Source organism: Amblyraja radiata, chromosome 15 (assembly GCF_010909765.2).
Source record: "Amblyraja radiata isolate CabotCenter1 chromosome 15, sAmbRad1.1.pri, whole genome shotgun sequence".
Lineage (NCBI taxonomy): Eukaryota > Metazoa > Chordata > Chondrichthyes > Rajiformes > Rajidae > Amblyraja > Amblyraja radiata.
Window position 1 is genome coordinate 33,950,591 of NC_045970.1, and position 27,001 is coordinate 33,977,591.

The window sequence follows — 27,001 nt, forward strand, 5'->3', positions numbered from 1 at the left end:
TCATAGTTCATAACTTCAAATTTGTTAGTAAGACAGGTACCCAAAGTTTTGTTTTTATGGATGTGTGAATACAAAATAAAAATGCTCATTGTGGGAATTACATTGAAATTCAAAGAGAATTACATTTAGACTCTCAGTAACTCTTGTTTTCAATTCTACCCTCCACAAACATTGGAAATCGCTTACCCATAAAGGCCATTTAATGGTAAATCTGGCAGCGATTCCAGGTGTCAGTCAGAAGAGCTTCACCAGTGGTGCTGGAAATATTTGCCTGTAAAATTGTCGTCCTTCTGGGGGAGGTTATCCTGAATTACAGAAACAAGGAACCGCTGAAGCTGACAAAAGGCACAAAGTGCCCGAGTAACTCAGCAGGACAGGCAGCACCTCTGGAGAATGTGGATAGATGACTTTAGGGTCGAGACCCATCTTCTGAAGAAGGGTCGAGACCCCTGAAACATCACCCATTCCTTCTCTCCAGAGATGTTGAGTTACTCCAGCATTTTGTGTCTACCTTCTGAAGAATGATCCCAACCCAAAACGTCACCCATTCATGTTCTCCAGAGATATTGCATGACCCGTTGAGTTACTCGTAGAGTCACACAGCATGAAAGCAGGCCCTTTGGTCCAACTTGCCCATGCTGACCAACATGTGCCATCTACACTAGTCCTACCTGCCTGCGTTTGGTTCTTTCCCCCTCACCTTAAAACTATGCTTCTGGTTCTCAACTCCCCTACTCTGGGGAGAGACTTTGCGTCTACCTCATCTATTCCTCTCATGATTTTGTACACCTTTCTAAGAGTGTTCAACCTCTCCCTAAAACTCAGCCCCTTGAGTCCTAGTAACATCCTTGTAAATCTTCTCTGCACCCTTTCCAGCGTGACATCTTTCCTATAGCATGGTGCACAGAACTGAACACAGTTCAGTATGTCTAAAATGTGGCCTCACTAACGTCTTATACAAATGCAACATGACCTCCTATCTTCTATACTCCAGCACCTCGTTACCCTTTGTGTAGAATTGTGTCGACTGCAAACACTTCTTGGCAACAGCAGAGAAGTCTGGGCTCCATACTGTTCCAGAAACAAATGAAAATTGGCTGGTTGTGATTGTCAGCAGTTGGAGGTTAAACTGGATTAATGTCATAAGAGCGTGAGCAGATGGTTGATATTTGTAACGGTGAACCTGTGATCCGAGGTTTCTCTGGCTGTATTTTCATGGGAGCAGCTGGCAGCCTACAGTAGATTTACACACAATGCTGGAATAACTGAGCGGGTCAGACAGCATCTCTGGGGGGAAAAGGAATAGGTGACATTTCATGTTGGCACCCTTCTTCAGACTCTGGCTGTGGTAGCGAGTCCAGGTTAAAATGTGGCCGTAGAGCCGGAAAGCAGCAGGAATCACAGAGGGGAGCAGTGAGAGGGGGTGCATGCTGTCCCTGTGATTGAATGAGTTTCTTCTGGGTGCCTACCATGGTTTGGTAGGTTATTTAGCCACTAAGTTGTGCATAGAGTACGTGGGGGGAGGGGAGATAGAATCTGAGCTGAGTTGATGGGAATATGGGGAGAACAAAATAGGATCAGTGGAGAATTAACTTTAAGGGGTGCTCGATGGTTAATGCGAACTTGGTTGGATGAAGGGCCTATTAAATGGTGTATGTCTGGTTTCAATCTTTCACATTCATTTTTGTCAAAGTCTATAATTAATGCATATTTTTTAAAGAGTATTGATAGCAAAACTTCACTTTATTTTCGCCTAGGATGCTCGTTAAATTTTGTTTGATAAAACTTGTCGCATATTTACAGAAAGCAAGTTGCCAAAATCTAATTGTTAGGAGCCTGTTGTAAGAAACTTGCATCAACATATGTAACATATATGTAGCTGATGTAATGATCCGAAATGTCACCTATTCATGATCTCTAGTGATGTTGCATGACCCGCTGAGTTACTCATAGAGCCACACAGCATGGATGCAGGTCCTTTGGCCCAACTTGCCCATTCTGCCAACATGTGCCATCTACAGTAGTCCTCTCTCCAGAAATGCTGCCTGTCCCGCTGAGTTACTTCAGCTTTTTGCGTCTACCTTCGGTTTAAACCAGCATCTGCAGTTGCTTCCTACACATAACTTTGATAAATGTTGGCAATTTTGACAGATTGTTAGGTTGACCAGGGCCCATTTTATCTTTTGGTGGTGCTTGATTCAGCACTGGCATCAAATCACTTATAACTGAGCAGTTTCCAGAAGGAAAAAAATGACGAATGCAGAATGGGATTAGACAGGTATAATTGTAGGATATTATACCTGCCCCGCTGTGTGCTTTCAGTTACATCTGTTTTTAGTTCAATTTTCTTGCTTTTGCTCTCTTTTCAATCCCTTGTGAAAGTAACATGCTGAGCTGACCAGATAAGAATTTTAGATGCTCAGTCTACTGATTTGTTTTTGCTAAGTTTTATTCACATCATTGATCCCACACCATGCCCCCCAAATTATCATAATTTTCCCTTCTCACTGTCTGTTCTTTTTGCTTCTGTCAAAGCATGTCCAATGCCAGGAGCACACCGTCTTATTAAATATAAATCTGGTGCTCTTTAAATAATAGTGTCAATAATCATTAACTCAATAATTTAATTAACTAATAAGTAATATCGGGCAGCGCGGTGGTGCAGCGGTAGAGTTGCTGCCTTGCAGCGCCAGAGACCCTGGTTTGATCCAGACTACGGGTGCTGTCTGGACGGAGTTTGTAGATTTTCTCTATGACCTTCGTGGGATTTTCCACCCACATTCCAAAGACATACAAGTTTGGAGGCTAATTGGCTTGATAAAATTGGAAATTGTCCCTGGAGTGTGCAGGATAGTGTTAGTGTGTGGGATCGCTGTTTGGCGTGGACTCGGTGGGGAGCAAGGGCCTGTTTTTGTGCTGTATCTCTGAACTAAACCAAAAAAGATATTTATTTTTATAGCAGGTAAGACAGCACCTGTGGAGGGAATGGACAGGCAAAGTTTTGAGTCAGAGTCCTATTCTGACTGGGTCCGAAGAAGTTGGCTGAAGGAGGGTCACAATCCGAAACGTCGCCTATCAATTTTTTCCACAGATGCTGCCTGACCTGATGAGATACTCCAGCGCTTTGTACTTTGCTCAACATTTGATCAGCAGCAAGTTGTAATCCTCTCCCAGTTTTCACTTCCATTGACCGAGACAGAGAAGTAAGGCGAGGTATTCAACAGGCGACCAATGCATTGACAGTCATTTAAATGGTTGACAAAATGTATTATTCCCAAATAGTATTTTTTACATAGAACAATGCAGCACAAGACCAGGCCTTTTTGTCCCACAAAGTCTGTGCTAAATATGATTGTGAAGATCAACTCTTATATGCCTCTGCATAATCCATGTCCCTCCATCCCCTACATATCCATATGCCTAACCAAAAGTCTCATAAATGCCACTGTCAAATCTGCCTCAGCCACCACTCCAGGTGGCATATTCCAGGCACTCACCACTTTCCATGTGTAACAAAAACTTGCCCTGCCCATCTCCTTTAAGGTTTACCCCTCTCACCTTAAAGCTACTGTATGCCCTCTTGTATTTGTATTCTGACTGTCTACCCGATCTATGACTGAAATCATTTTATAAACTTCTATCAGGTCTCCCTGCAACCTCCGGCATTCCAGAGAAAACAAACCAAGTCTGTCTGAACTCTCCCTGCAACTAATACCCCCTAATTCTGGCATCACGGTTGGTGATGAAGGGTTCCGACCCAAAACGTCGCTCACCCTTCTTCTCCAGAGATGCTGCCTGACCCGTTGAGTTACTCCAGCACTTTGTGTCTATCTTGTGTATACGCACGCCATGTCAGGTTGTAATTATAGAACAGGAAATTCACTGAGCATAAATAAAGGTATTTATTTTGATTTCCACAGATGCTGAGGCTGGAGACAGTTTATACCCCAGTCTGCATTGCAAAATCTATGAAGAATCCAATTGAGATTGAAGGCATGAGGCAAGCTCATGTGAGTGTTGTGATCATTCAAGCTTTTTATTCTTGCTGTCGTCCCTCAAACATATCTTGAACAATTTAAGATGACACGTAAATGGATTGTACATAATCTACCTGGAATATGTCATTGTCGTAATTATATATGTGAGTTTATGATTGACTGGTGTAAGGTGCTATATAAATGCAACGTCTGGGCTTTTCTCAACTCGAATTGTACTTGTTTTTGGACCAGTTCATCAATTTTAACTCTCCTGTTTGTCGTGCTTCTTGCCCACTTTCACCTTTTTCTCTCGCACCCTAACTGTTTCCTAACATTCCAAAGATGTGTGTGTTTGTAGTTTTATTGACTTCTTGTAAAATTGACCCGAAAGTGGATGGAGTGGATGAGAAAGTGGGATAACACAGATCTAGTGTGAATGGGTGATCGATGGTTAGCATGGATTTGGATCCATGGATCTATACTAATGCTCGTAAGAGATTTTTCTCGCGTGACATTTTCTAGTTGTTGAACTCTGGCAGCAAGATCGCTATTTTTTAGTTAGGCAGGGTTGCCCCCCGTGTTTGTGGAAATTGTTTGTAATCTTTTTAAATTAAGTGCAGAAATTTGCAAACGCAATGGCAATTAAAAGTAGTGGACAGGTTAAATAGATAGGAATTAATCATTCTGTTGTCTTTGTTTCCAAACGCTAGATTAAAGATGCCGTGGCACTTTGTGAGCTCTTTGTCTGGCTTGAGAAGGAGGTAAGAAATCTCATTGTGTGTGTCAATGTTATTGCTGGGATTATTTCTTTGGGGCTTCAATATTTTTGGTTGTTCAACAGAACTCATTAATTATCAGGGAATGTAGAAACAGGGAACTGCAGATGCTGGTTAATATACAAAAGGATACAAATTGCTGGAATAACTCAACAGGTCAGGCAGCAGGTACACAAAAATGCTGGAGAAACTCAGCGGGTGCAGCAGCATCTATGGAGCGAAGGAAATAGGCAACGTTTCGGGCCGAAACCATTCTTCAGACTGATAGGGGATGGCGGGGAGAAGGAAGGAAAAAGGAGGAGGAGGAGCCCGAGGGCTGAGGGATGGAAGGAGACAGCCCGAGGGCTGAGGAAGGGGAGTAGACAGCAAGGGCTAACAAAATTGGGAGAATTCAATGTTCATGCCCGCAGGATGCAGACTCCCCAAGCGGAATATGAGGTGCTGTTCCTCCAATTTCCGGTGTTGAACATGGATAGGTAACATTTTGGGTCCAAACCCTTCAGCCCCATGTTTTCGAGAGATGCTGCCTGGCCTGTTGAGTTACTCCAGCACTTTGTGTCCTTTTAACCATCAGGGAATGGAGCGTGAAGAAATCATGTACATGCAGATGAGATTAGTTTTAGCTTGCCATCATGTTTGGCACAGGCATTATAGGGTGAGGGGCCTGTTCCTGTGCTGTATTTTTCTATGTTCTATGTAACAGGACACCTTGTATAATATTACCAAGTACACTAAATGTGCATAGAATATATTGGGAAAGTAACAACAGAATACACGTACCTCGTGTGTTTGATTTGTGTTTTTGAAATAATGCACGTTCATTTCATACTGATATATGCGCCTGTATTTTTGGAATAATGTGCTCAACTTTATTGCTGCCAGCGTCGTCATTTATGTGTGTACGTGTTTTTGAGTTTCAAGAATGTAACCGCCGCCTGAGACGTGTGGAGCCTGTAATTGTAATGGAATAATTCATTAGATGCACAATTTAGTCCTCTTTGTATTTCCATGATTTCTGATTTGTCTACTAAAATTGCAACTTTGCAGGTTCCAAAAGGCAACATAACTGAGCTCGATGCTTCAGATAAAGCTGAAAAACTGCGTAGGTAAGGCTGACCTATGTTTATTATTGGGTGAATTGTGTGAAGGGAATCTACTTGATTCCTGTTACACTGCGAATGATTATTACTGAAAAACGTAAAAGCAAGCCTTGATACTCACCATTGCTATCAGTGAAGATCACCGTGTTTGGACAAAAAATCTTGTCGACACTCTATTGATAGCACAGAAATTTGAAATAAAAACACAAAATTTGATCTATTTTGAAACAAACTAAAATATTTGTCACCAGACTAATTATTAATTGATGGAATATTTTTCTCCAGTTAAAAAAGATCTTGTTATCCCTGGGGAAACTCTCAACCTTTGTATTGATTTGGTTTGTCTTATTTGTGTTTTGTGAGCCTGGTGTTTGTAACATGTTTTTAACATTTATTTTGCCACAATAAATTGGCAGCATTTAAGGTTGTATAGGGAATGTGCGGTATACAGACATTAATACGGATATATTCAAGAATTTATTGCTATATTCTGCCTTTCTTCAAACCAGAGCCACGGGATTGTATTTGTCCATATATTATTGTCTTACTTTTAAGAGCCTTCACTGTTTTCCTTGCTTTTCTCCTCTGACCCACGCTGATATAATTTCACAGATTCAAAAGACATTTGGGCAGGTACATGAATGGGAAAAGTTTAGAGGGATATGGACCAAATGCAGGCTGGTGGGATTAGTGTAGATGGGACATCTTGGTTAGCTTGGACAAGTTGGGCCCAAGATATACCAAAAGCTGCTAGAACACAATACATTAAGATCGATATTAAGATTTAAAAAGTCTATGTGGATTATGAACGGAAAATCTTGTGTGAGCAAGCTGCTGGATTTGTTTTGAGCATGTGACCAGTAGGATAGATCCAGGTAACCAGTAGATCTGATGTGCTTGGATGTTCATCATTTTCCACCCATACAGGAGGCTTGTCATCAAGAGTAGAGTACAGGATTTGATGTACAATGATATGGGCTGAAAATTAGCTATTGAACGGAAGGCGGAAAGTGGGGATAAATCGATCCTTGTAGAAACAAGGAACTGAAGGTGCTGGTTTACAAAATAAATCACACAAAGTGCTGGAGAAACTCAGCGGGTCAGGGGGCATCCCTGGAGAACATGGATAGTCTGAAGAAGGGTTTCGGCCCGAAACGTCGCCTATTTCCTTCGCTCCATAGATGCTGCTGCACCCGCTGAGTTCCTCCAGCAATTTTGTGTACCATGGATAGGTGACTGTTTAGGTCGGGACCCTTCTTCAGTCTGATTAACAGGATCAAAAATATTGAGTTTTGCAGTCCAAAAAATCAATTTGGAAATTGTAACCATTTGTTTCAATCTCTTTATTAATGTTTTGCAGCCAGCAAGCCAAATTTATGGGTTTGAGCTTTTGCACTATCTCCAGCAGCGGTCCAAACAGTGCAATTATTCACTACAGGTAACAAATGCACAGGTTGTTTAGATATAATGTACATTGGTGCTGAGATGTAAATGTCCTCAAGCTTGAGGGTTCTGTTTAAAATCCATAAAACCATTCTAGATACTTCTAGAAAACCGTCTAGGAAATTCTAGAAAACCAATGCCAGATACTTAAGTGGACTTGTGGATGTGGCCCAAACCATCACACAAACCAACCTCCTTTCTATTGAAGGTAGACAAAAGTGCTGGAGAAACTCAGCGGGTGAGGCAGCATCTATGGAGCGAAGGAAAAGGCAATGTTTCGGGCAGGGAATGCAGGAAATCTCCAGGACGGGACAATGTTTCCCCCTCTACCCTCAAGCTCTGTGCTGAACAACTGGCACCAGTCTACACAGACATTTTCAATTAGTCCCTGCCAACCTGCACTGTCCCTGCCTGCTTCAAAGTCTCCACTATTGTTCCTGTACCCATAAAGCCAAGGATTACTGGTCTTAATGACTACAGGCCTGTCGCACTATCCTCTGTAATCACGAAGTCCCTTGAAAGACTTGTGCTGGCCCACCTGAAAAATATCCCAAGCCCCTTGCTGGACCTCCAGCAGTGTGCATACCGGGCCAATAGATCAGTGGATGAAGCAGTCAAACTAGGCCTGCACTTCATCCTCCAGCACCTAGACTGCCAGGGGACCTATGCAAGGATTTTGTTTGTGGATTTTAGATCTGCATTCAACACCATTGTGCCAGAGCTACTACACTCCAAACTCTCCCAGTTGACTGTGTCTGAACTCCTCTGTCAGTGGATCACCAACTTGCTGACAGACAGGAAGCAGCATGTGAGGCTGAGAAAGCACATCTCGGACCCACAAACCCTCAGCATAGGAGCATCGAAAGGCTGCGTACTCTCCCCTCTCCTTTTTGGGGAGAGTACGCAGAACGCAACCCTGATTGGACTTATCCAGGATGGGGAGGAATCTGTCTACAGTCAGGAAGTGACACAGCTGGCATCCTGGTGCCATCGCAACAACCTGGAGCTCAATGCTCATAACACAGTGGAGTTGATTGTAGACTTTAGGAGAGCTCCCCCTCCCCTCCCCCACTCACCATCAATGACACCAGTCACATCTGTGCAATCATTTAAGATCCTTGGAACCATCATCTCCAGGGACCTTAAATGGGAGGCTACCATCGACTCCACAGTCAAAAAGGCCCAACAGAGGATGTACTTCCTGCGGCAGCTGAGTAAACACAATCTGCCACAGGCATTGATGGTACAATTCTATATGGCCATCGTAGAGTCTGTCCTCACCTTCTCCATCATGGTCTGGTTTGGCTCAGCCACCAAGCACGACATCTGGAGACTGCAGCGCATCGTTCGATCAACCGAGAAGGTTGTTGGCTACAATCTTCCCCCCCCATCGACGAACTGTACACAGCAAGGGCCAGGAAGCGAGCGGGTAAGACCCATCTCACCCTGGCCACAAACTCTTTGAAGCTCTTCCCTCTGGAAGGTGACTCCGGACTGTCAAAGCCGCCACAGCCAGACATAAAAACAGCGTTTTTCCATGAGCAGTAGCCCTACTCAATAACCAAAAGTCTTTAGCCTCCTTTTGTTATGGTATTTTATTTCATTCTTCACATGTTTAAATTATAATGTTTTATTTTTAATTGTCTACTGTATATTGTGTTGTTACTTGTGAGCAAAGCGCCAGGGCAAATTCCTTGTGTGTATACATACTTGGCTAATAAAATGTATTCAATTCAATTCAAAATATTAGTACTGAAAGCAAGAGAAGACACTGTTGAATGAATGGTAAGTGATGAAGGTGGACCAGGACATTGGAATGTTTTCTGATTGTCTTCCTCTTTTATATCTGTGGCCGTTACTACGGAAATCCTGAACCATTGATCAGAAAGTGAGCACATGCACTTTATATTCCCCTCAGCACAAATATGCAATTTATTGATATGGATGTAACTTAGCATTAAAAATGAAATTTCTTCTATCATTCTGGTGCAAAATAGACAATTTCTTTTGTGAATTTAAACCAGAGATTTTAATCAGTAGATGCATATGGAAATTTTTGCAGTTTATATAACATAATTCAATGCCTAAATTATTTCAATTCCAAATTTGTTTTGTCATTTTTAGGCCTATCCCAAGTACAAACAGAACTTTATCATTGAATGAAATCTTTCTTTTGGATTCTGGTGCCCAGTACAGGTAAGACAAACTTGAATAAATCTTTTGCAATATTTTAAGGGAAAATTGGAAGAATGGTTTGGGTAAGCGATGGGGTGGTGGAGTGCATATGCTAAACTAGTATCCAGAAGTTCAATGTTAGAGAATTTGAGAGTACAGCCTTTTTCATTCTTTAAAAGCTCCTCCTTGATGAGCCCCCGCTATGCTTCTGATCTGATGTGTTAGGCAACTATTTTATTGTTTAGAAATTTACCACTCATAAAAGGATGTTTGTGGTTTCCTGAAGCTGTGTCAGGTAAATGAAAAAGACAGGATATATAAATGGGTATAAATGAATAAAAATAATGTTCCATGGTACTATCGACTAATAACAAAGTGCTGGAGTAAATTAACGGGTCAGGCTGTATCTGTGCAGGGAATGGACAGATGATGTTTCACATTAGGATCCTTCTTTAGATTTTGGGGCCCGACCTGAAACGTCATCTTTTCATTCCCCCCCACAGATGATGCCTGACCCGCTAAGGTACCCCAGCACTTTGTTTTGCTCATTAATCCCATAAGTGGATGGCTCGATTGTAATCATGTATAGTGTTTCTACTGACTGGTTAGCACACAACAAAAGCTTTTCACTGTACCTTGGTACACGTGACAATAAACTAAACTCAACTCTTATGTAGTTTGGTCACCTTTCATGTCCCCAAAGTTTTAATTTTCCCATTGAGGATGTAATCTCAGTCAAAAATACAGCATTCAACATTAAACCTTGTCTCATTTGGCTCTTTAATACAGGCGTAGCGTGATACTGCTCGGAAACGATCCCTTCGGCCTAACCCGTATGCTGACCAAGGTGCCAACTACGCTGGTTCGATTTGCTTACATTTGACCCACATTCCTCCAAACCTCTTGAATTAACCTCATGGCACTAATTCAAGAGGATAAGTTAATTTTTACCAAAGACCTGGTTAACATTGATTACCCTTTCAACACTGATACCAAAATAATCTTGCTGCTCTTTGTGGGATGTTGTGTGCAAATTGGGTGTCACATTTCATACATTACACCAGTGAGTGTAGTTCATACATGAGGTGCTTTGGGACATCCTGAGATTTGTAAATGCTTTGTGTATTCTTTCATCCTTTAAATCAACACGCAGAGTTTCTCTTTGTGGGGCATAGAGCTGGATCTTGGCAGCTTTAGTAAAATTACATTCAGTTGTAAAAATGACTAAAGCACTTGGTCCTTTGTTCTTTGTGCTTGAACTAGGGATGGAACTACAGATGTCACACGTACAGTTCACTTTGGCACTCCCACTGAATTTGAGAAGGTATGTTAACCTCTTAATAAATCCTCTAATTGAATGACTTTCAAGAGTGATAATTGCGGGTCTATCACTAGTTAGATAGTTTCAGACATGTTGCTAGGTATGGGGCGATAGTTCTGTATCCAGCATGTCACACGATCAACTTCATGTGATTATTTTCTCATGGTAAAAAGTGCAGAGGTTTATTGTAAGAATGAAATACGTTTGTGGTGTGATGGATTTTAATAATTCCTTAATATCCTCCAGGAGTGCTTTACTTACGTGTTAAAGGGACATATCTGTCTGGGTTCAGCAGTTTTTCCAAGCGGTACCAAAGGTAAGATAGTCGGTCCATATGATGGTTTTATGAATGAAGTGAAATGAAAGCTGATTACTTTGAGCCAACAAAAAAAATAATCTCTGTCCAGTTACTTCATAGAATTATTCACTACATGGTGAGTGGGAGAGTCTTTTAAAATAAATCAAGGCATTAGTGAACATTTAACAGTCCGAACAAGCAGAAAATGTTGACTCGAACCTCCTTGAACAAGTTAATAATATACACCTAATGCTGTTGTTCAGAGTTAATCAATGGGATTTGGAAAGATTATTCGGTATCTTAACTGAAGGTGAAGAAGATTCAGCATTAACTTTTAAAATGAACAGGGTTCGGACCGAACAGTGAAAACAAAATAATCTTGTAGCTCTTTGTGGGATGTTGTTTGCAAATTGGTTGTTATATTTCCTACATTAGTTCTGTAGTTCTGAGATGAAATGCTTTGGGACATCCTGTGCTGGCACAGCGGTAGAGTTGCTGCCTTACAGCTCCAGAGACCCAGGTTCGATCCTGCCTACAAGTGCTGTCTGCACGGAGTTAGCCCATTCTCAGCGTGACCGCATGGGTTTTCCCCGGGTGCTCCGGTTTCCACGCACACTCCAAAGACGTGTGGGTTTGTAAATTAATTGCCTTCGGTAAGTTGTTAAATTTACCTCAGTGTATTTGGGTTAGTATACGAGGTGATCGCTGGTCGGCAAGGTCTCAGTGGGCTGAAGCTCCTGTTTCTGCGCTGTATCTCTAAAGTCCAATTGAAATATTTGCACGAATGTGTGATACTGGCCGAATGTAGATTCTCAGAATATTAAAATTAATTAATCTAGATGTGGTTGATTATAGACCTTTTAAAAACTGCAGAGCTGCAGCAGGGCAAGCTGTGTGGCTGGCTGAGACAAGCTGTCAATGTGATAAAGTAACTGCTTGGACACAGACACTGGCTACACCACCTGACGATCCTCTAGTTTCGCCCATGCTGTGGCGTTAGATAAACAAATCACAGATTTTAGTTTAGTTTTAGATACACAGCGTGGAAACAGATCCTTTGGCCGACTCCGACCATCGATCACCCATTCACACTAGTTCGATTTTCTCATCCACACCCTACACACTGGGGGCAATTTACAGAGGCCAATTAACCGACAACCCCCCACTTGATTGGGCTGTGGGACGAAACCCACATGGTGTCAGGGAGAATGTGCAAACATCACACAGACAGCATCCAAGGTCAGGATTGAACCATGGTCTCCGGCATTATGAGGCAACAGCTATGCCATTTGTCCTATTCCTTTTCAATAATCCGGCTGTCATGAATTCGTGCGGTCCAAATCTTGTGGGAGCCCCGCAGTGTTTAGTTTAGTTTAGAGATACAGTGCAGAAACACTCTCTTTAGCCCAACTAGTGCGCACTGACCAGCGATCCCCGTTACACTAGCACACACTACATATAAGGGACAATTACAATTTTTACTGATGCCAATCAACCTGCAAACCTGGACGTCTTTGGTGGAAACTGGAGCACCTGGAGAAAACCTACGCGGTCACAGGGAGAACGTACAAACTCCAAAAACCTACTCACGTGCCACAGTGCTTTGTGATGAACCACAAACTCTCAAATTCTCTTGCATTTGGCCTCATTCAGTGTGGTGCTGCGTAGATTTGCCGTATGCTTACCTTCGTATGTGTTCATTTCTACCAGGACACCTCATCGACTCATTTGCAAGAGCGACTCTTTGGGAACATGGTTTGGATTATCTTCATGGCACAGGACATGGAGTTGGATCTTTCCTGAATGTCCACGAAGGGCCTTGCGGTATTAGTTATAAAACGTTCGCCGATGAACCTCTTGAGGCTGGAATGATTCTGAGTGACGGTGAGTAAAGGTGGCCCGCAGGTTGAGTAATGGTGCCTGTATCTGATCGTTGGAGCGGTGACCAGCAGAAGAAAACGATGATTCATTTCTACGGTTGAGATGTGTACAGGTACCTGCATTGGCTATGTGCCAACCTTTCACTGATTTGCTTCTATTTGCAAATGTTTGCAGAACTGCTTGGGTTGTGCAAAAGATAACTACAACCAAACACATTCTGTCAAACTCGTCATTTATATCCATAGAAAGTATGTACTGTAGTGTCCATTAAGAACAGTATCTAGAGTACCCTGTCACTCCGAGTTGCACATTTACAAAAAAGGCTCAGTATATAATGATAGTTAAACTGCTAGTGTTGTAGTTATCACATTGAGACTGTTAGTAACTCCGAGCATTCTTGTGCAGGTTAAACATGGAAATCTGTGGGCTGATATTAGTAGTTTAGTTCAGTTTATTGTCACAAGTACCGAGGTACAGTGAAAAGCTTTTGTTGCATGCCAATTAGTTATTGGAAAGACTATACATGATTACAATCGAGCCATTCATAGTGTACAGATACATGATGAAGGGAATAACGTTTAGTGCAAGATAAAGTCCAATTAAAGATAGTACGAGGGTCTCCAATGAAGTAAATGGTAACTCAGGACTGGTCTCTAGTTGTTGATAGGATAGTCATAAGTTCATCATTTGTGAATTGTGGTTTAGTTGCCTGAAGAAACTGCCCCTGAATCTGGAGATGTGCACTTTCACACTTCTATACCTCTTGCCTGATGGGAAAGTAGAGAAGAGAGAATGACTGGGATGGCCTTGCCGTGACAGTGTGAGGTGTAAATGGAGTCAATGGAAGGGTAATACACTGAGCCTCCATAAGATACATCTTGTAGCTTTTGATTCTGTTCTGAATCACGGAAAAAAGTTCAACCAGTTGTGTAATGTTCTCCCTTAGAAATGTAGTAAATGTGTGATATGAAATTCCAGGCCAAATTCCAGCAGTAGCTGCAAATCCTTGCAGTGCCAGTTTCTCATCATTAGGTGTCAGTACATCTCACAGTTTGAATTGCCTGTTAGAGGCCCAACTGCAAGTCGAGTTTATTGTCACAAGCACCAGAATAGTGACGTACGGGTACAATGAAAATCTTGCTTCCAGTAGCATCACAGACACACAGATTCGGACAATACACAAAACATAAATTATAAACAATTTTTTCAAGGGAGTGAAAAGAAATAACACAATGTGCAAAATACAATGGTATTGTAAGAAGTGGTTCCTAGCGTCATAGATGTAAGGGCTACGATGCTCTTAGGTACCGGAACAGTAGGTGTCCTTTTGCGAGGGTGAGATAGAGCAGCAGGTGTTCCTGATGGTGGTTAGGAGTGACCGAGTGTTAGTTCTCTTGCATTGAAGATAATATGTTGATGGTAGTTTGGCAGATACTTCTTCACGCCAGCCTGGTTGACGGGAAAGACATTGGGGGAAAGATTTTGGGATACATTGTTTCATATTTGTTGATGTGGGCACTCAAGTCCTCAGTTGCTAGCATGATGTCTGTCTGAGGTGGGGTGTAGACTGCATTCAGGATGATGCTGGAGAACTCTCTTGGTCAGTAGAACAGTCAACATTTAACCACCAGATGTTCCAGGTTATTCAGTGTGAAGTACATCTGAGTGTGGAAAGTTATCCTGTCAACAGCTCAACTGCAAAACTGTTGCTTGTTTTTTTCTCAATGAGAAGACTTAACAGAAGGAAATTAGTTTCCTCTCCAGCCACCTCTTTCACAAATCAGCAGAGGATTTATAATCAGCAAAGTGCTCTCATTTTTGAGCTGCCAGTAAGATTAGGAATTGGCAAGGGGTGGAGTAAATGTGAATGGATCTTTCCCAAATTCGTTGATGAATCCATTGTTGATAAAGGACTAATTAACAGTTAGCAGCACAACAGGTTTATACTCAATAGATAATATAAACAAACTGGAAAGAAAGCTCACAAAATTAAAAAAAAACCTGATATAGTGCAAACCAAAGCTCAAAGTTTCGAGTTGGCTCAAAGCACAGGCAGTTCGTAGTTGGAGTTTAGTTGACATTTATAGTATTCAAAAGCCTGATGGTTGTTGGGAGGAAGCTGTACCTGAATTTGGAGGTTACAGTTTTTGGACTCCTGCACCTTCTTCCCGATGGCAGGAGTGAAATATGAGCGGGGCCAGGGTGGTGTGGGTTTGCCCAAATGTTTCATGTGTCCGATATCACTTATATTAATCCGTCTATTCATCTCCTGACTGTTTTGAGACATTTTGCGGTGGTGTAAAAATACCTAAGCATTTTCCTAAGCAGCAGCCTTTGCGGTGGTTTTACACTTCATGCTCTTTGAGCTGTCAGTGAGAGATGCAAGTCCTTTTGACACTTTATTTTGCTATGGCATGGTCATAGTAAACAGTTATGCCTGCTACTGCACAAAATGTATAACAACTTCACATAAAGATTAAATAAGTAGCATAGTTAACGATACTCTAATTATATTTGCAACACTCAGCAATCTGCAAAACATATCTAATAATAAACCTGTTGAAAAATGTTTATATAAGGAAACATTAAATATATTGGGATAGAAACAAAATGCTGGGGTAACTCAGCAGGTCAGGCAGCATCTCGAGAAAAGTAATGGGTGAAGATTTGGGTCAGTACCCTGCTTCATTAAATATATTGGTTTGCACATAAGAGTGAGTATCACACTTTCTAAAGATGTACTTTAACATTTTTAGTTTTGCTAATTGTCTAATACCATCCCGCCATTCTGGTCAGTTCAGTCTAAAGAAGGGTCTCGATCCAAAACATCACCTATTCCTTTTCTCCAGAGATGCTGCCTGAGTTATTCCAGCATTTTATTTTATTTTATTTGTTAAATATTTTTATTAAAAGCATATGTACAAATAGTAATAAATGACAAATTGGTTACAGAGTTCATACATAGCTTCAATTTAAAAAATTTTTTTTTTAAAGACAAGAAATAAAGAAAGAAAGAGATAAGAGAAACTATAAACTAATAGAAAGAAAAAAAGCAAGAGAGAAAGGAGATTACAAAAATAAAGATTGTGGAGATAGATCCGGGAGATGTTGAGTATAGTTGTTCACCCAACCCTAAACTCAAGTTTTGACTTTAATTTTATGTTAAGCCAGTTTACTTTTTAAAAAATTCAATAAATGGAGACCATATTTTAAAAAATAGTTCTGGTTTTTCAATTAAGGCAAATCTTATTTTTTCCAAATGCAAGGTCTCGGTCATTTCCGTAATCCACATTTTAATTGTGGGGTTTGCTGTTTTTTCCCAAAATTTGAGTATTAATTTTTTCGTAGTTATTAAACTGTAATCAAGAAAGTGTCTCTGGCTTATTGTAAAATGTGTGCTATGTTCTGATAATCCTAATATTAATTTTGGATCTGGGTCCAGTTGATTATAGATAATTTTAGATCTAATTTTAAAAATGTCCGTCCAAACATTTTGCATTTTTAAACGTTACAAAAGTGTGAGTTAAATTGGCTTCTTGAAATACTCCAGCATTTTATGTCTCCCATCCCTCCATTCCCCACAGTTCACCACCTTGTATTTATGAAACCTGCAGGCTATCTTTGCTATCTTTTCCCAAGTTGTCCTGTGATTATCACAAGATGCACAATACACAGAGCCTGGGATTGACATCCTAATTCTTTGGCATTCTTATTTTGTTTTATTTCAGTTTCCTGCACCTTTGTGAGCCAGGTTTATCTGGGACACAGGGTGGGTGGGATAGTTGTACCCATGCCAGCACTTTGTTTGAGAGGTGTACAGAATCTCGTCTTTGGTAGATTGGTGAGAGGTAGTGAAAACTAAAGTTGCCACAGTCAATCATATTCAATGGTGCTTGAGTCCAGCACTGGATTGAATTCAGTCATAGACTGTTGTACTCAGTGTTAATATGTTCTACTCTATGATATTATACTATTTTAAAATTAATAGTACTTTGCAAAGTGATGCATTAAAGTACCAAAGGCTCAGAGAAAATTGAAAACAAATGGAGGCGAACTATTAATGCAGTAGTCATCAAAAACAACCTCCCAAGTTTGTTGCATTCGATTCCCTTCCCCAGCAAGACACCGCTGATTGCTTAATTATACGACCAGCAATGATTAAAATTCATGGTACAGAGAGGAATCCTATCATGAAAAGCAATGCTTTGAAAAGACCATAATGCATAACTCAGTATGACCTAAAAATCTCCTTTGTTGCATTGTTATCAAAGCTAATAGTGTGAAAATGAGACAAAGCATTAAAACTGAATTAACAATACCCCCTTTGCTCTTCATGCAGCAATGGCCATCTGACATAACTAATGAACACAGTGTTTTGATATCTGAGGGACATTAACTGATAAATTTATTTCTGTGTTTATTTTTAGAGCCTGGTTATTATGAAGATGGTAGTTTTGGAATACGGATTGAAAGTATATTTCTTGTAGTTCCCGCACAAACCAAGGTAAATTATCAGCCCGTTAATTGTCTTATTCTGAGTAATTTGGTTTTTAAAATATGAGCCATGGTAAGACTGTTGGCTGGTCTTTTGACCTCTGTTGGATGTTGTTCAAGCCCATTTAATCTACTTTAATCTACTTTGTAGTTTAGTTTAGTTTGAAGATGCAGCAAGGAGCACCTTTCGGAGCACCGAGTCCATACTGACCACCCATCCACTCCCTACACAAGGGGCAATTTACGGAAGTCAATTAACTTACAAACCTGCATGGCTTTGGGATGTGGGAGGAAACCAGAGCACGTGGAAGAAACCCCACACGGTCGTAGGGTGAACATGCAAACTCCATAAAGACAGCATTATGGTCAGGATTAAACCGGGCTGAGAGGCAGTAGCTCCACTAGCTGCACCACTGTGCCGCTTGTAGCAATTGAAATAGAGTTCATTCACATCGCACCAGGAGTATTGGGAAATAGAGGTTCTTGCCCTGTAAGATGTAGGGCAATATGTGTTCAGTTGTGGCATGGGTTACATGCAGCTCACCTTTCACTGTTGCAAACTTCCATTTCACGAACCAACCATCTCCATGGCCTTTTTATGTTTGGCTGTGACAGCTTTGACAGTCCGGAGTCGCCTTCCAGAGGGAAGTGATTCAAAGAGTTTGTGGCCAGGGTGAGAGGGGTCAGAGATGATCTTACCTGCTCGCTTCCTGGCCCTTGCAGTGTACAGTTTGTCAATGGAGGGACGGTTGCAGCCAATAACCTTCTCAGCTGATCGGACGATTCGCTGCAGCCTCCGATCTTGCTCCTCAACTTCTCAGAGTGCCTTTCCTTGGCAGCTCTGATTCCTCTTCTCAGCTTGTACATTGCCTGCCTGTAGAGGTCTGCATCCCCGTTCCTGTAGGCTTCCTCTTTAGATGGTCGGAGCTGTCTGAGTTCTGCTGTGAACCAGGGCTTGCCGTTGTTGAACCAGGTCTGGGTCCTAGTGGGAATGCAACTGTCCTCACAAAAGCTGACATATGATGATACAGTGTCTGTGTACTCATCGAGGCTTGTGGTTGCTTCCCTGAAAACATTCCAATCCATACAGTCAAAGCAGGATTCTAGGTTCTCAATGCCCTCGCTTGTCCACCTTTTCGTTGTTCTCACCACAAGCTTAGCAGACTTTAGTTTCTGCCTGTAGGTCGGAATAAGGTGAACTAGATAATGATCAGAAAGACCCAGACCCGATATGCATTCATGATTGACGGGGAACAGAACGATATGCGTTCTTGATTGACGTGTAACAGTGGTCAGGTGTTCTCTCCCCTCTGGTGGGGCAGGTAACCTGAAGTCTGTACTTTGGAAGGTCACGACTGAGGTCAGCTTTGTTAAAGTCCCCCCCCCCCCCAAACAATGACCATGGAGTTCGGGAAGTCACTCTCTACCCTCATTACCTGATCAGCCGAGTTACGTTTGCGCCTCACGTACGTAGGCATGGGGGAGGGGGGGGGGAGGGGGGGGGAATGTAAACTCCAGCGAGAATAAAGGAGAGTAGAAGGGTTTGCAGTTTATAAAGAGGGATTCTAGGTTGGGAGAGCAGAAGTTTGACAGTACCGTGATGTCGCTGCACCAGTCCTGGTTGGTATAGAAGCATATTTCACCGCCTCTAGATTTCCCCGCTGCCTCCACTTCGCAGTCGGCTCTGTGAAGTTGGAAGCCAGCCAATTACACCGTACTGTCGGGGGTCGACTCACAAAGCCAGGTCTCGGTGAAACACAGGGCAGCGGCTCGAGAGAAGTCCTTGTTTGTCCAGCGCAGGAGTTGCAGTTCGTCCACTTTGTTATTGAGAGAACGTACGTTTGCCAGAAATATGCTCGGGAGTGGTTTGCGTGATCCTCATGGCTGGAGTCCGGTGAGTGCTCCAGAGTGCTACCCATGGGTCCTCCAGAGTGCTCCAGAGTGCTTCCCATGGGTGCTCCAGAGTGCTTCCCATGGGTCCTCCTCCATCTCAAGACCTTGAATGCAGCCAGAGCCACGCTGACGAGTATGTCCAAATAATCCAGCGAGTGAGAGAAATCCGGAACGATGTTTGGAGGTACTGTATGTCCGATGTTTATGAGTACCTCTCTCGTGAAAGTATAATCTTTATAGGGTTTTCACAAACCACACAAATGAACAAACACATACACTACACTGCCACAGCATATTGCCTCCATCTTATCCATTCCTTGTCCTAAAGCCAAACAGCAAGAGTTTATGTGGCCACAGACTGCCCATGAAACCCCTCTGAAAACCTTTGCCAAGCAACAAATCACACCTTCCCACCACCTTTGCCACTTATCAACACTATCTTTTTTTTCCCTCAGTATTATTTTAGTATTCTTGCCATTCAGAAACATTTTACAAACCATTAAAAAGTAAATAATTAAAAAAAATATGAAAATGTCTGAAGATATTATCACAAATGTGGCGGCACATTGGTGCAACTGGAAGAGCTGCAGCCTCATAGTGCCAAAGACCCAGGTTTGATCCAGACACAGGGTGCTGTCTGTGTAGTGTTTGCACATTCTCCCTGTGACCGTGTGGGTTTCCTCCAGGTGCTCCGGTTTCCTCCTACATCCCAAAGACGTGCAGGTTTGTAGTTAATTGTCTTCTGTAAGTTGCCCCTAGTGTGTGAGATAGGAGCAGCATAGAACGAGTGTGTGGGTGATAGATTGTCAGCGTGGACTTGGTGGATTGAAGGGCTGCTTACCCGCTGTATGTCTAAACTCTAGTGTGAATGGGTTGGCGTGGATACAGTGGGCCGAAGGACCTGTTACCATGCTGTATCTCTAAAGTAAACTAAACTAAAAATATAAAAGAAAACTCAAATAATTAGAAAAAGTAACATACATTTGTCTTTTTTTTCCCTTGTCACTTAACTACTGAGAAATTTCAGCAGGCCTCCACACAGCTTGGAATTCCCACAGTGTGCACTGCCAGGAATTTGTAATCAGAACGTGCAAAGCAGGATTGGAAATTCTGCACATACGTGGGTGTCGTGACATTTGTGAAAGCTTGTATATTGATGCCATATGGAATTGCCAGCAAATCTGCAAAATCAAAGCCAATATTTATTTATTTTTCAGTTTTATCTATCGTAATCCGATCTTTCTTCACCCCCCACCTTGCGATTCCTTTGCTGCAAAATGTTTCACAAAACATGGGGGGGATTGTCCCCCGCCTCTCAAAACATGGGGGGATAGGTGTCCCCCCCCGTCCCCCCCCCTCCAGGATTTCCGCCCATGGTTCCTGCTAACTGCAAAATCCAACTGTAAACTTTTCCCAACTGCACTGTGCTCTCTGAATGAATCAAAAAGAAAGCGGTGCACCAAACAGCATAAACAGGGTTAGAACGATGAAGGAGATCATTAACTGAAATTCATAAGACATAGGAGCAGAATTAGGCCATTCAGCCCATCGAGTCTGCTCTGCCATTCGAGCATGACTGATCTATTTCCCCCCCACAACCCCATTCTCTGATACAAACTCCATAGAGACAACATCCGAGGTCAGGATCAAACCAGGGTCTCTGGCGCTGTAAGGCAGCAACTCTACCACTGTATCATGATGCACTGGACTACATAAAGAAGTCTGCAATTTCTTGCGGTTTTGGGCAGAGCTATTCCCAAACCAAGCTGTGATTCGATCCGACAGTCTGCTGTACGGTGTCTCTGGTGCATTATAAGATGCACTAGACTAGGATGTGGATAATGTTGTTTAAACATGATCCAGGGTGCTTGCCTCCAATGGGTGCTTAATAAACAGTCAAAATAATGCAGACTGAGCTTGTTCTGATTCTGTTTCTGAAAGCCACTCGTTTACAATTACCTCCATATAATCAGCTCCCACTTTGATTTGAAACTTAACTGTATTTTTATTATTGCATTCAAATGCAGGTGCAGATTTTTAAATGTGCCGTGGGTATTCTAGGCTTTTGTTTTGCATGGAAACAACATCTGAATACAGATGTTCAGATGTTGAATTTGTTCTAATGGGATATTATTAGCATGGTTTATGAAACAGCAGCAGCCTCAAAGCATGTTCTTCAGGGATGCTTTGTTTAAAATGCCAGACTTCAATCATCTATTTAAACCCCAACAGCCTGCAATATACTCTTATAATCAGCTGTCAACTGAGCAATTTATTTGTTAAGAGCCCTTTCAGCCTGACGTGGACAGTTCATTTATATCAGAGTTGTACATTTTCCCTTGGTTATCGCCGTTTAGTGCAGGCAGTTTGCTCATGCCTTTCTTCATGAATTCTTGAAGGAAGTCATCATTCATAACCCTATTCCGAGTTAATTTGCATTTTTAATAATATTTGCCTCTGGCTGTCCTTTTATCATTCAAATTGTGACGACTTTTTATTTGCCTTTTGAGATTTTGCCTTTTGCGTTATTTGTTAAGGGATTTCTTTCCAACCTTCCAAAAAAAAGAAATATTGGAAATACCATTAAAAAAATGTGTGTAAGTCTCAAATGGCGAAAAGACTTGCATCACATATTAAATAACGTCGTAGGAATTGCTTGTGATTTTTTTCACACCTCCCATTCGTACATTGCGATTAAAACATAGAACAGTACAGCACAGGAACAAGTCCTCTGGCCCACAATGCCAATGCTGAACATGCTACTAAGATAAACTAATCTCAGCTGCAATAATCCATATTCCACCATTCCCTGCCTATCAATGTGTCTATCTAAAAGTTTCTTAAACACCACATCATATCTCTTCCATCCCCACCAACAGCGCATCCAGGCCCCCAATCACTCTCTGTGTAAAAAAAAAAGAGTAACTCAGCGGATCAGGCAGCATCTATGGAGAACAGGAATAGGTGACGCTTTGAGCCGAGGCTCTTCCTCACACTGAAATATTTGCTGGTCGCCAAACATTTTAACTGCCTTTCCCATTCCCATACTGACCCTTCTGCCTGGGCTTCTTCCACTGTCAGACTGAGACCACACACCAATTGGAACAGCATCTCATAATTTGCACGGACATCTTACAACCCAGTGGCATGAATTTTCATTTGTCTAATTTCAAGTAACCCTTGTCTTTCATAGAAACATAGAAACATAGAAAATAGGTGCAGGAGTAGGCCATTCGGCCCTTCGAGCCTGCACCGCCATTCAATATGATCATGGCTGATCATCCAACTCAGTATCCTATATCTGCCTTCTCTCCATACCCCCTGATCCCTTTAGCCACAAGGGCCACATCTAACTCCCTCTTAAATATAGCCAATGAACTGGCCTCAACTACCTTCTGTGGCAGAGAATTCCAGAGATTCACCACTCTCTGTGTGAAAAATGTTTTCCTCACCTCGGTCCTAAAAGATTTCCCCCTTATCCTTAAACTGTGACCCCTTGTTCTAGACTTCCCCAACATCGGGAACAATCTTCCTGCATCTATCCTGTCCAACCCCTTAAGAATTTTGTACGTTTCTATAAGAGCCCCCCTCAATCTTCTAAATTCTAGCAAGTACAAACCGAGTCTATCCAGTCTTTCTTCATATGAAAGTCCTGACATCCCAGGAATCAGTCTGGTGAACCTTCTCTGTACTCCCTCTATGGCAAGAATGTCCTTCCTCAGATTAGGAGACCAAAACTGTACGCAATACTCCAGGTGTGGTCTCACCAAGACCCTGTACGACTGCAGTAGAATCTCCCTGCTCCTATACTCAAATCCTTTTGCTATGAATGCTAACATACCATTCGCCTTTTCCACTGCCTGCTGCACCTGCATGCCTACTTTTAATGACTGGTGTACCATTTCACCCAGGTCTCGTTGCATCTCCCTCTTTCCTAATCGGCCACCATTCAGATAATAGTCTACTTTCCTGTTTTTGCCACCAAAGTGGATAACCTCACATTTATCCACATTATACTGCATCTGCCATGCATTTGCCCACTCACCCAGCCTATCCAAGTCACCTTGCAGCCTCCTAGCATCCTCCACACAGCTAACACTGCCCCCCAGCTTTGTGTCATCCGCAAATTTGGAGATGTTGCATTCAATTCCCTCGTCCAAATCATTAATATATATCGTAAATAGCTGGGGTCCCAGCACTGAGCCTTGCGGTACCCCACTAGTCACTGCCTGCCATTGTGAAAAGGACCCGTTTACTCCTACTCTTTGCTTCCTGTCTGCCAGCTAGTTCTCTATCCACATCAATACTGAACTCCCAATACCGTTCTCTCCGTCCCTCTCCCATGCTAGTCATCCTGCTAGTTTCATTGTTTGCATCCATAGGTCACTTTGTTATCACCTCTTTCGCAGCCAACAATGGACCATTGTGGGCTCCACCTTTCCTTGCTCATCGGTGCCGCCTCTGATTTGTTCTGAACCTTGTCATATCTCTACTTTCCCTCTCCCCTGACTCTCAGTCAGAGGAAGGGTCTCGACCCGAAGCGTCACCCATTTCAGAAATGAGATAAATAAGAAAAGTTAAGATTTGTATTCATAGTTTTAACAAAGGAAGGTACAGATTTGTAGTGCTAAGTGTGCCAATCTGGCTTCATTACAAGTTTTATATTCTCAGTCATTGCTGGAAAATGTGAGCTGTTTGTTATGGTAATCTCTGCCTTGTCTTTCATATGAAAACCCAGCATGATAATGCACGACATGCACTGAATTAAATTATCTTTGTTTTTATTTAGTACCGGTTTCTGAACAGAGAGAGCCTGAGATTTCAAGCATTGACTCTCGTCCCAATACAAATCAAAATGGTGAATGTCAAGCTACTCACAGAAAAAGAGGTAAGAATCCACTTTCTCCCTCCCTGACAGTCTAATGAAGAGTCTCCACCCGAAACGTCATATTTTCCTTTTCTCCAGAGATGCTGCCTGACCCGCTGAGTTACTCCAGCATTTTGTCTCTATCTTCAGTGTAAACCAGCATCTGCACTTCCTTCTCACTTAAGAATCCACTGTAAATGTTTAGACGTGAAGTAAGGATCTATATTGGGTAAATCTAGAAGCAAGGAACTGCAAATGCGTGTTTGCAAAAAAGATACAAAGTGCAGGAATAACTCAGCGGGTCAGGCAGCATCCTTGCAGAATATGGTCACTGGGAGAATGTGCAAACTCCACACAGGCAGCACCTAAGGGAAGGATCGAACCTGGGTCTTTGGTGCTGTGAGGCAGCAGCTCTGCCCGCTGTGATATATGATCTGAAACTAATTTTGAAGACACAAAGATCCAATGTTGCAGGTTTATCTAGGAACAGAATTTGATGAAATTAAGTAATTAGTCGTTAACATCTTGTGGACAGGTTGCCTCAAGGTGATATTTGTGCCTGGCGATTATCAGCAAGTTTGTAAAGTTAAGTCCAGTCTGAAGAAGGGTTCCGATCTGAAACGTCACCCATCCAGAGTTGCTGCTTGACCTGCTGAATTACTCCAGCACTTTGCGTCTATCCTCTGTATCTGTATCTGCATCTGCAGTTCTTTCCTACACATGAAAAGTTAATAGCAGCTCATCAAATTCTGCATCTAAACATTTTAATTTGTCATTTAAAATGATCGTCAAAACCAGTTTAAAATCTATGAAAATTCATTTTGTTTATAAACTGTGTTGTAAATCCCAAATGTATGTTGAGAAATAATGGAGGAATGTGAGAATTAAAGTAAGAAACTTTACTTCTGAAGCAAGGTTCCGACCTAAATCATCACCAGTCCATGTTCTCCAGAGATGCTGCTGGACCTGCTGAGTTACTCTAGCACTTGTGTTCTTTTGAGTAAACTAACGTCTGCAGTTCATTGTTTCAACACTATAACTAGAACATTTAGTTTATTTTAGAGATACAGCGTGGAAATAGTTCCTTCGGCCCAGCGTGTCCACGCCGACCAGCAATCACCCATACGCTAGTTCTATCCACACACTAGAGACAATTATACAGAAGCCAATCTTTAGAATGTGGGAGGAAACCGGAGCACCCAGAGAAAACCAACATGGTTATGGGGAGAATATACAAACTCCGCACAGACAGCACCCGTAGTCAGGATCAAACCCGGGTCCCTGGCGCTGTAACTCTACCACTAGGCAACTGTCCCTATTTGTTACTTAGAGAACTGATATATGGAACAGACAATTTATTGTAGATTGGGTTTAAATGAACAAAGTATGGGGGAGCAGGAATACACTGGGGCAGATGAAGCTTTGTGCTATTATATTTTTCCTGAACAAAGATTAAAATGTTACCAGGTAAGTAATTGGATTAAAAATAATCTTTATTTCCTACAATATATTTGAACAGGATGTGTGTGAGTTGACAATTGCAGACTCATGCTGACACCCTGAACAATTATTTGACACAAAGGTAATTCTGTGGATGCATATGTGATTAGAACAATTATACATCTATCAGGCACCCATTGGAGTGTGGGAACCCCATCTGGCTTTAATGCTCGCAATCTGTAAAAATATCAGGTCTCAGACACTAATGTATGATTTGTTTGAAACATTATTCATTTGTCTCGAGATTCAGCTCCATTTGATAACTCAACAGCTTTGTTTATTGTGCGTAGTATTACGATGAATAATGACCCCTGTATCAATGTCCTTTAGCGTGATTGGCTTAACCATTACCACCAGTTATGCAGAGATGTGATTGGAGCAGAACTGAAGAAACAAGGAAAAATGGAGACACTACAGTGGCTCATGAAGGAAACCGAGCCAATCAGCTGATGGGCAGAATGAAGTTTGTGAAAGGACACCTATTATCATTCACACTCTTATAACCCACCGTAAACATACTCAGCAGAGATGGCAACATCGAAGGTAGATACTAAATGCTGGGAACTCAGCTATCAGAAGGCATCTCCGGAGAAAATAAATAGGTGACGTTACTGGTCGATACCCTTCTTCAGTTTTAATAAGGATCTCGACCTGAAACATCATCAATTCCTTCTCTACGGAGATGCTGCCTGACTCGCTGATTTACTCTGGCATTTTGTGTCTATCTTCACTATAAACCAGCGTCTGCAGTTCCTTCCTATACAGAGAACCCAACATATGTCATATAATCTCAAACTAAGATGATGCCTCCTTCAAAGTTATGATGTGATTCTTACAAAAATAAAATATTTCATGCTTCTAAGTTTTTGGTAACTCCACTTTCTTTTGAATTTATTTTCAAAACAAAATCTTGTATTTCCTTGAATGAAATCTTTGAACGATATCAGTTTTAAAGAGATGTTTTAGTCAATGGTTTTAATTGTGTTTGTCCAAAAAGTGAAGAAGAAATCCAAGTAGTTTGAGTGACTGAGGCACGGTTCAAGTCTGAGATCACTGTGAATAGCTTTATTACTTGAGATGAGACTTGAATTTGTAGAAGTGCTGATGTATCTATCCATCCTGTCCACCCCGTCATGTTCAACATCCACCTTCAGATCGCTCATTTACATTTGTTCATGCATCTGAATTGAATTGAATTGAATTGAATACATTTAATTAGCCAAGTATGTATACACACAAGGAATTTGCCCTGGCGCTTTGCTCGCAAGTAACAACA

At 41.8% G+C, this 27,001-nt stretch overlaps 1 protein-coding gene across 4 annotated transcripts in view; it reads left to right on the plus strand.

Moving 5' to 3' along the window:
• xpnpep1 (X-prolyl aminopeptidase 1) overlaps positions 1-26,587 on the plus strand; it is a 56,833-nt gene extending 30,246 nt beyond the window's left edge. For all 4 annotated transcript variants that reach the window (XM_033034004.1, XM_033034003.1, XM_033034005.1 and 1 more), the window contains 11 exons: positions 3,921-4,010; positions 4,688-4,738; positions 5,801-5,859; positions 7,214-7,291; positions 9,421-9,492; positions 10,735-10,795; positions 11,039-11,108; positions 12,801-12,974; positions 17,399-17,475; positions 24,148-24,246; positions 26,056-26,587. In XM_033034004.1, the coding sequence (XP_032889895.1) occupies positions 3,921-4,010; positions 4,688-4,738; positions 5,801-5,859; positions 7,214-7,291; positions 9,421-9,492; positions 10,735-10,795; positions 11,039-11,108; positions 12,801-12,974; positions 17,399-17,475; positions 24,148-24,246; positions 26,056-26,175 (951 nt within the window). In that variant the 3' untranslated portion in view covers positions 26,176-26,587. The remainder of the gene's footprint in view (positions 1-3,920; positions 4,011-4,687; positions 4,739-5,800; positions 5,860-7,213; positions 7,292-9,420; positions 9,493-10,734; positions 10,796-11,038; positions 11,109-12,800; positions 12,975-17,398; positions 17,476-24,147; positions 24,247-26,055) is intronic.
• Positions 26,588-27,001: the final 414 nt, after the last annotated feature.